We start from the raw sequence: 10,248 nt of genomic DNA on the forward strand, positions 1-10,248 counted from the left end.
AAAAAAAAAAAAAAAAAAAAAGCAAAGTTCCCCCAGACTCCAGATACTCATCAACATAATAATGTCAATTATCCACTCAAAAAAAATATTTTTGACCTATAACCAGAAAAACAAAATTAGTTCAAAAGACGATTCAAAAGTGGCAGAATAGCAAATGCAAGCAAATAGCAATTAGATCTGTGTGTATGTGCTTAAAGGGAAACACAAAGGTGTGAGAAGAAGGAAGCATCAAAAACCAATGGAGGGCTATGGCCTCTGCACTTCAGGGTGCTTTTCTAGCCTGCACAGACCTCCTGCATTACATCCCCAGCAACGCAATCCAAACATAGTGATAAACAGGACTCAGGAGGAAAAGGCCGAGGTTCTGAGGAAATTCAAGGTCATCCTCAGTCACGAGTAAGTTCAAGGCCAGCTTGGAAATCATAGTGAGACTCTGTCTTTTAAAAAAAAAAAATGCTTTGGTTTTTTTTTTTTATTTAATTTCTTATTGTGTATATGTAGATATGGTAGAAGTGAGTACCACAGTGCATGAAGGTCAAGGGAACACTGAGGCATCAGTTCTCTACTTCCACCTTTACATGAATTCTAGGTATGGAACTCAGGTCATCAAATACGCAACAAGCATTCTACGTACTGAGTCATCTCTCCACACCACCCAAAAAATGTTTTTTTTATTCAGGAGATAAACAAGATAACATTTTCCACTGGGATGCTTATAACTAGTAAGACAGGCAATAATACACACTGAGGCTAAAGGGCTGGCTCAGAATTTAAGAGCACTTGCTGCTCTTTCAGAGGGACCAGGTTCAACTCCCAACAACCATACATTAGCTCAAAACCATCTTTAACTCCAGTCCCAGTGGATCCAAAGCTTTCCATGTGGTTCACAAACACACATGTAGGAAAAATACTCATATGTATAAAATAATAAAATAAATTTAATAAATCTGAAAGTTTTAAATAATAATAAGCACTATCATGTGATGATGTTAGGTAGATTAAAACGATGCAGCTGCTTTGAGTAGTGAAGCAGTTTCACTAAACAGTAGAACACTGAACTATGGCAAGACCTAGCAATTCCATTCAGAGGTATATTCCCAAGAGAATTTAGGGAGTTTAAGCCCATGTAAAAACTTACAAGTAGCTATATAGCTTTATTCATCGTAACTTAAAAGTGAAAATAACCCAAACGTTTGTCTAATAATGAAAAAACAAAATGCAGCCCATCCACACAGTGGAAAAGCACCCCATGAAAAAGAGTCAAGTACTGATTCACCCGCAGGCATGGCTGACTCCTGAAAACACTGTAAGAGAGAGAAGTCGAATGAAGAAGACCGCATACTGTGTGCCCCCTTTATACGAGATATTCACAATATGCAAACATACAGATATAAAGTAAAGTAGTGGCTGCTCAGTCTAAGGGAAGGAAAAACGGGATCAAGGTTTATTTTTGAGGTAAATGACATGTTCTACAGTCAGGAAGTGAAGATAGTGACAGCCTTGCAAATACTCTAAAACAACACTAAGTTGTACTCATAAAATGGTGGCTACAAAAAACAATTATCTAATATTTAAATTATTTAATTTTTATTTTATTTTACATATTTATTTTAAATAAATTTAAATTTAAAATAAAATTTTAAAATAAACTTAATTTTTTTAATAAATAAAGAATTTACAGCTATCACACTAACCCAAAAAAGAGATGGCAATGAATTCAGGTCTATATGAAGAAATAAGAGTGGCAGAATCACTTAAAATATATAAAGGAAGATTTTTTCATTTTACTTTTAAAATATTTTAATTTAAAAGTTTGTAGCAAAAATGCAAGTTTATTATAGGCACTATGCCATATTCTGAAATAAGAGCAATGACAACAATAACACCAAGGAAGTGAGGTTAAGCAGAGATATAGGTTTAAATTTTTAATTGACAAGCAATAATTACACATAAGCATGGGGTACAGTGAGATAATTTCATGTACACAACAGATAAGGATTTAATCTATAAAGCATTTCCATTTAAATATGCATTACTATTAAAAGAACTTTGCAGGGGCTGGAGAGATGGCTCAGAGGTTAAGAGCATTGCCTGCTCTTCCAAAGGTCCTGAGTTCAATTCCCAGCAACCACATGGTGGCTCACAGCCATCTGTAATGGGGTTGGTGCCCTCTTCTGGCCTGCAGGCATACACACAGAATATTGTATACATAATAAATACATAAATAAATATTAAAAAATAAATAAATAAAAGAACTTTGCATAATGTATGGTTTGCCATAATTTTTTAAAGATTCACTATGAGTTAAAAAAGGATTATTATAAGCTTAGAAGCAATCATTTTAAAGAAATAAAGAGGTATGGATTATAAGGCATTAGTGAATACACGATAGAATCCAAATATCTAGTGAAGTGATTGAGATGAAAGGAGATACAGAGAGAAAGAACAAGGAACAGTGAAGACAAATGGAAAATAAGTTAGACTGAAAGTCATATACAGATATACTGTATATGATAAGTATGTACATAAACTGATAAGTCTATCAGTCATAAAAGATCTAAGGATCTCAACTAAAAAACAGATTGTCCCTTTAAAAAAAAAATAGCGAGATCAAGCCATGCATGGTAACACACACTGACAATCTCTTATCTCCAAAACATAAAAAAAAGACAAAAAACAATAATAAGCCTATACCCCTCAAACCTAATAAGGTTATAGAAGTCAAGGAAAGACTGAAGACAGTTCAAGGGGCAAGTAGGGAGTTGAGAGAGCACTTGTTGCTCTCACAAAGGACCTACATTCAGCCTCCAGCATCCCCATCAGACAACACACAAATGCCTTAACTCCAGCTCCAGAGAATCCAATGCCTTTTTCTGGTCTCTGTGAACACCCTCACGCACACAGCAAACACACAGAAACGCACACACATACACATAAATAAATAAGAAAACAAATCTCTTTTAACTGTTCAACTTAAAAAAAAAATCTTACCTTTTGGTTTTCATCTGGTCCCTCAGTTTGCTGTACATCTCTAGGACTTGAAAGAGAAAACAGATCACACAGGTATCATTTAAGCAAAATAACTAACTCAGCTAAAGGAAATACATCAAGAATCCTACTCCACTCCCAGTTTCTCACCTGGAAGGCACAGCATTAACTTATCAACAGTTGCAGAAATATTCCTCTGTTGTAGTCTACACTGCTTCAGCTCTTCCATTGCTATTACCAGCTTGGCAAAAGGGGAAAAATAGAATTATGTCAAGAACTATAAAAAGAAAAAAAAGTTTTCAGTTACATTTCCTACTCTGCATGCAATGCATCCAAGAATGTCAGTTTCCTAGTAAAACCTACAATGCAAGCTAAGGAACTGTCTTCTTCAATCAGTGAAACATTCCTACATGGCTTCCTACTTTCTCCCCACCCTGCACACATGTCTAAAAAAGGCTATGTAAAATGAACCTTAAAGAGCCTTAAAGCACAAAGGCCATCCAGAAAAAAAAAATCTGCCCATTGTCTCCAAACCCTATACAAACTCCATGATTTACATTTCTAGGCAGTCCTTCTAATCCTCAACTAGGTCCCGATTTTAACAAGCAAGTTCCATAATTAGAAGATATGGCTTTTGTACACGATTCAGTTTACTGAAGATTAATTTATTCTCTTCTCATAATCATCTCACAATGTAACAAACTATTTCTGTAGAATATGGACTATGTGAAATGAAAAAAAATCTACCTATTTACAGAATTCATCACACACACACACACACACACACACACACACACACACACACACATTATATCCTTAGATATGTGAAAAGAATAAAGAGAAGGAAGGTGGATGACCCAAAAAAGGAATGTACTTCAGGTCAGAAAAGGTTGACTTTGTGCTCAGATTTGTTTTGGTTATTAACATAAATTTCAGATCATCTGTTCTTTTTTCCCCCATCAGTAAAATAGTGGAATTAACAGACTTGGATTTGGAACAAATAAATAAATGGAAGTAAATAAAAGTACAAATTGGAAAGTTTAAATAAGTTTGTCAATTAATAGAATAAATGATTCTTTTTTAAAGAAATATTTGCTGAGCATTCATTTTACAACAGCTGCTGTTTAGAGACAGAAGAGATACAATAATGAATAAAATAAGTAAAATTCCCTAATGATATAGAACTAATTCTAATGGGGGAGACAAACAAAAACTACATAAGTAAAAAATGTAAACCAAAAATAGGATAGTACAGTGGAGAAAAACAGAGTGAGACAAAACAAAAAGAACGCAGAGAATGAGGATGAGACTGCAGTTTCCGTAAGGTCCACAAGCCTATAGCCACAGGACTCTGGAGACTGAGGCTAGCCTACATTACAGAGTGAGTTCGAGGCTAGCCTGGGCAACATAGTAATAATACCCGGTTTCAAAAAAGATACAGATTTTTAGAATATTATCAGACATGAAATAAATAAAATAATTATAACAAAAAAGGAAGGAAGAGAGAGAGAAAGAGAGTGAGACAGAACGAAAGAAGGAAGGAAGAGAGAGACAGAGACAGAGAGAGCAGAGAGAAAGGGAGTAATACAAACCGGGTATGGTGGCTTATACCAGTAATCTCAACATTGGGAAAGTGGAGGTAGAAGGATCAGTTCAAAGAAAGTTTAAATTACATGAAATCCTTACTGAAAAAAAGAAAGAACTATAAGAGAAAAGGACGAAGGCAGGTGAAGATGCAAGAGGAACATTCCAAGAGATATGGCAGACTACGCAAGGATTTCTTTTAACACAGCCAAGGGAGGGTGCATCTTATTCCATTGCACCCTGTGGTGTCTGTATTTATTCAGGTAAACATTTCTTATAGCAACAATTCCAACACACTGCTTATATTATTCTAAGCCACAAAGTGAAGAACAGTCATTCAAAGAGAACAGCATAAACAGAAAAAACATTGTTAAAAGGAAACTGGCCTTACTTCCTTGCCCTCATGCTGCAGTTTTCTATTAGTATCCGTCACTTGGTTCTGTGGAAAGAAGATAATTTAAACTCATAAAAACAAACACTAGGACAACAGTTGGATAAAGATCAAAATTTAATATGAAAAACTGGAGTATCCCTAGATACTTTCTATATTCCAGCACATGGGGTTACAGCTGCTCTCTCTGCAACTTAAACTCTTTATCAACCTTTCTTCTAGGCATTCCCATGACCTTCTGCAAAGAAAAAGAAAAGCTGACCAAGAGACATGTTTGGTTTAGACAGAACACAAAGTAAGATACTATAGTGTCCCAAGATCATATTGTAACTTTGGAGAGAAGAGGAAAAAATAAAAACGGAGAAATAAATAAAATGGAAAGTAATCCAAAGAGCTTTACCATCGGTACAATGTCTAGAAAACAATGTTAACACAGACATGTCTTAATTCACAATGTATTCCTGAAAAGGCTAGGTATAATTTCAACTTTGTAACACAAGTCAAATTTTTTTTAGTTATTACCTTAATTCTACAAAAAGAATTATTTAATATTTTGGGGTCATTAATTCATAACAGTTTCTAATACATCCATATCCTCATTAATCCCACCATCAGACAGTCAAAAAATATGTGGCTAAGCCTTAAATGAGCTATGATTTATAATTTAAAGGAACAAGCACAAATCTTTTCAATTATCTACTTTTGATGTTTCCACTAATATAAAAAATAATTTTTAGAATAGTAATTTATAATCTCAGACATTATCAAAACATAGATTATATTAACTTCTAAACTTCTTAAATTAGAGACTATCCAGCTTCTGCTGGTGACTGCTATTCCTTATACTTTTACTGCATTTCTCAGGCCAGGATTATGTACAATGTCCCTTAGAGCATCAAGAAATGTTAGCTGGTGTTATTAACATATAGGCACACATGCACTGCAGATATATACACACAGAGGAGAAAAACACTATAAATGACCAAAAAAGGGACATAATATGGAATGTTTACAAACTTATTTGATTCAACATTATCTCCAAAAACTAACTTTTCATAAAACACATTTTTTTAAATTCTTATCTAAATTATACACTATACTTGGATAATGTAGTTCACAGCAGACTAGCACATATACCCCCTACTTTCAAAGACAAAATAAAATCTGACCTCTTCCAGAAAAAGATTTTATAAAATCTGAGAAAAAAGGCAATAAATACTCATATTACCTATTTATTATTTTCCTAAGAGCACCATATGTGAAAAATACCATTAACCAATAGACTGTTAGCTCAGTGAGAGGCAAGATAGAATGCAGCTGCCAAATGCAAAGCTAAGGCAATCACTGAAGCATCACCTCAATAGGGTCACCAATCTGTTTCTGTTACAGTAAAATAGAAAATATTTTCAGTTTGTCAGGCCATAGAGTCTCTGTAGTAGCTAATCAACACTGACAGGAATGCAGCCATAAATAAAATGTCATGTGCTGGGGTGGCTAGGTCCCAATAAAACTTTATTTACAACAATAAGAGGCAAAATGGATTTGGTCTACAAGCCAGAGCTGCTGTTCCCAGCTGCTCTGATCTAAAATAAGAGCAGATCAAATGATGAGAATGACATCAGATATCATGTGTCATGAAGGCCATTGACAAACTGCAGCATGATTAAGTGTAAATAAGTTTTAGGAGCCAAATGTGTATCACATGAAAAACAAATGAAGTTATTTCATCTCATAGATAAAGGAAAACTCAATTGGAGACACTACACACTATACCTGGACCCTGTACACTACACCCTACACATAAACAATGGCTGCCTCAAATATCTTTAAGAGCTGGAAGAAGAAAGGCTGCTCCTAATAAATGCCTGTAACCAGAAAATAGGATTCAGCTCAAAGTAATAGAAGGGTTTCAAGCAATGTGAATAAAAATGGTATAGTTATAATCAACGACAGCATTATCACCTTTAAAGTACTTATTCAATAATAAATTAGATAATTTTATTCTATACTAGAGATCTCCCAAAATTAAAATTTCCAGTATAACTACATTCACCACTATTGCTCATACTAAAATAATCTTGTTCACTTCATCATTTCTCACTCTTTCTAACCTCAAATTAACATTTTTACATTAAGCCTCAGAAATACAGACACATACACAAAGACACCAGAGACACACATGGAGACAGAGACATACACACAGAAAGAAACATACACCAGAGGTACCCAGAGACTCATATACAAACACATGAATGCAAAGACTGAAACAACTTTCAAGAAACAATGTTTATCTTTACTTGATATACTATACTTTTATTTTCTATTCAAGTCTATTTTACTTAATTTCAAGTGTCACTAAAAATGTTGATCGATATTCACTAAACTGATATCATGCAAACCATCATCAAAAACATACCCATAGGAGCCTAACCTATGTTACTGGTAATAAAGATAGTAGCTATTTTAATTCTAGCTGATAACTGTTCTATACACTACAATAAAAAGAGGCTATATAAACTGTGTAAAAGACACTTCTAATTCAAAAACAAAGATATGGAAGTGCATTTACATACACACATTTATATATACTCACATATAGATGCTATGTACACAAAATAATGGGCATCATGGAAAGTGTAATGTCATTGTATTAATTTAGTGTTATAAGTGGTTAACACTTTAACTTTTCCACTTCTAAATTCTTTTCTAGAGTTAAGAATCTCAACATTTTTCACCTAGATCAAACAGGTCCCCTAAAGCAGAGCTTACCAAGTGTTCAGCTAGATATAATTCCCAAACTTCAGATTAACTGGTTAGTCTGAAGCAACCAAACATATCAAACTTGAAAAATGAAGTCAGATATTCCTTCAGAGTCATTCTGACCAATCTGAAAGAATTTGCAACTTGAATCAATTTAAAGTAGAGGAGAAAATAGGACAAAGGTGAATATCAATCATCAATTAAGGCCAGCAATTGTTGAGATTCTAGACAATATTCCATACTATCGGGCCTAAAGCAGACTCTACATCTTTTATATCCTTTGGCCCAGTGTGTAACAGGATCCCAAAATCTATGAGAAAAGTTTGCAATACAAATACACAAGAATGACGAAACATGAAAAAAGAATAATCAAGATTATGATAGAAGCTGTGAGGGCTGAGTGAGGACAAACAGCACATTAGCAACAAATCAAAAAATTTGTTACATCTAAAATAGGGAAAGCAACTAAAAAGCAAAGAATTATACTCATAGAAGACAGAATTATTCAATGATGCTGGCAACACCATGTTTCTTAAGACAGATAAATTCTATCATAGAATCATAGAAACCTTAGGATAAAATGTGTTTGAGACTGCAAAATGTTGGAAACTTTTATGTAAGTAATGGTATTTTATATAACATATTGCATTCTAAATATGTTATATAATATCCCACAGCTGGAAACAGTATAGCTCCTATATTCAAACATGAAAATTTCTGTAGTTAAACACAAAAATTTACATTAAGTTGCACAATTTAATGATTTCATGTCCAATTTTAAATCATATTTTGCAGGCAAATGATTTTTTAACTACTGCAGTTTTAGACTATATTTTGTATCTTATAACTTGTTTAGCCTTTCAATAAAATTTTTTTCAGCAATATAGTCTTTGAGATGAATTTTATACTCACAACAATGTTAACCGTGCAGAAAACAAAATCCTATTAGGGACTCTAATTAGGATTCCAAAAAGAAAAACAAAAGCATAAAGACTAGAGAGAAGGGCTGGAAGAGATGGCTCAGCGGTTAAGAGCATTGCCTGCTCTTCCAAAGGTCCTGAGTTCAATTCCCAGCAACCACATAGTGGCTCACAACCATCTGTAATGAGGTCTGGTGCCCTCTTCTGGCCTGCAGGCATACACACAGACAGAATATTGTATACATAATAAATAAATAAATATTTTTAAAAAAACTAGAGAGAAGAAAATAAAACTATTATTACTGATATAACAGATAAGTTTTTGCAGAAAATTCAAAAATCTAAACTGTTTAAATAAGAGAAATTTAGGAGAAAAGTCTTCGGATCAAAAAGTAAAGTCACCTGTCTAAGAGAAGGGACTTCTGTGACCAGCCTCCTTCCTGAACATGAATCTTCACCCTGTAGGCAACACTCCACAGGACTTTCAAGTAAGTAGAGCTGTGCTTTAACTCCTAGGAGGTGGCTTTCATCCAGCAGAGAAGCTGGTGGCTTCAAGAGCAATCTCTTGACAGAATCATTCACTGATCACTTGTGGGTATCCAAATTAAACTAACTTTAAAAAATATTCCTTAGAGCCAAAAAGCCATAATCTTATTTATGTGGGTGTTAGTATAAATTCCTTTCCTTATTTCATAAAAATCTTTACTATACCCCAGGTAACAGTGAGACACACCCTTAATCCCAGTACTTGGGAATTAGAGGAAGAAGGATCATAAGTTTGAGACCAGTTTGAGATACATAGGTTTGACATACCTACCTCAATCATCATCATCATCATCTTAAGAGAAGTCAAGAAATGAAAGTAAAGAAATGCAGAGCCAGATGAATGAAACCTAAAATGTTTTGTTTGGGTTTGGTTGTTTTGGTTTGGTTTAGTTGTTTTGTTTGTTTGTTTGGTTGGTTGGTTGGCTGTTTTGTTTTGTTTTGTTTTGTTGGTTTTTTTTTTTTTTTGAGACAGGGTTTCTCTGTGTATCTCTGGCTATCCTGAAACTAGCTCTGTAGACCAGACTGACCTCGAACTCACAGAACTCCGCCTGCCTCTGCTTCCCTGAGTGCTGGATTAAAACATGCACCACCACTGCCTGGCACCTAAAGTTTTATACCTAAGAATGCTGAACTGTGTTTTCTTAAATCTAGCCAAAGAAAGCCATGCAGGCTTTTAAACCAAGAAAATAATGTGGTCATATCCAATTGTCCATATACTTTGTTTAATGTGATCACTTCATACCAAACTTTGTGGTTTTAGTCAGGCTGTCCATGTATTTCACCTCAGTTCTACATTTGAAAAGAGGGAGCTAGCAAGGCAGTGGTAGTGCACGCCTTTAATTCAGGAGGCAGGGGCAGGCGGATCTCTGTGAGTTCGAGGTCAACCTGATCTACAGAGCTAGTTCCAGGACAGGCTCCAAAGCTACACAGAGAAACCCTGTCTTGAAAAAACAAAAAAAGAAAAGAGAAGGAAAGGAAAGGAAAGGAAAGGAAAGGAAAGGAAAGGAAAGGAAAGGAAAGGAAAGGAAAGGAAAGGAAAGGAAAGGAAAGGAAAGGAAA

At 34.5% G+C, this 10,248-nt stretch overlaps 1 protein-coding gene across 1 annotated transcript in view; it reads right to left on the minus strand.

Moving 5' to 3' along the window:
• Exoc6b (exocyst complex component 6B) overlaps window positions 1-10,248 on the minus strand; it is a 500,761-nt gene that overhangs the window by 433,454 nt on the left and 57,059 nt on the right. The window contains exons 3-5 of the mRNA XM_005369834.2: window positions 4,964-5,011; window positions 3,139-3,229; window positions 2,992-3,037 (exon numbers count right to left, since the gene is read on the minus strand). Of these exons, the coding sequence (XP_005369891.1) occupies window positions 2,992-3,037; window positions 3,139-3,229; window positions 4,964-5,011 (185 nt within the window). The remainder of the gene's footprint in view (window positions 1-2,991; window positions 3,038-3,138; window positions 3,230-4,963; window positions 5,012-10,248) is intronic.

Source organism: Microtus ochrogaster, unplaced genomic scaffold (assembly GCF_000317375.1).
Source record: "Microtus ochrogaster isolate Prairie Vole_2 unplaced genomic scaffold, MicOch1.0 UNK62, whole genome shotgun sequence".
Lineage (NCBI taxonomy): Eukaryota > Metazoa > Chordata > Mammalia > Rodentia > Cricetidae > Microtus > Microtus ochrogaster.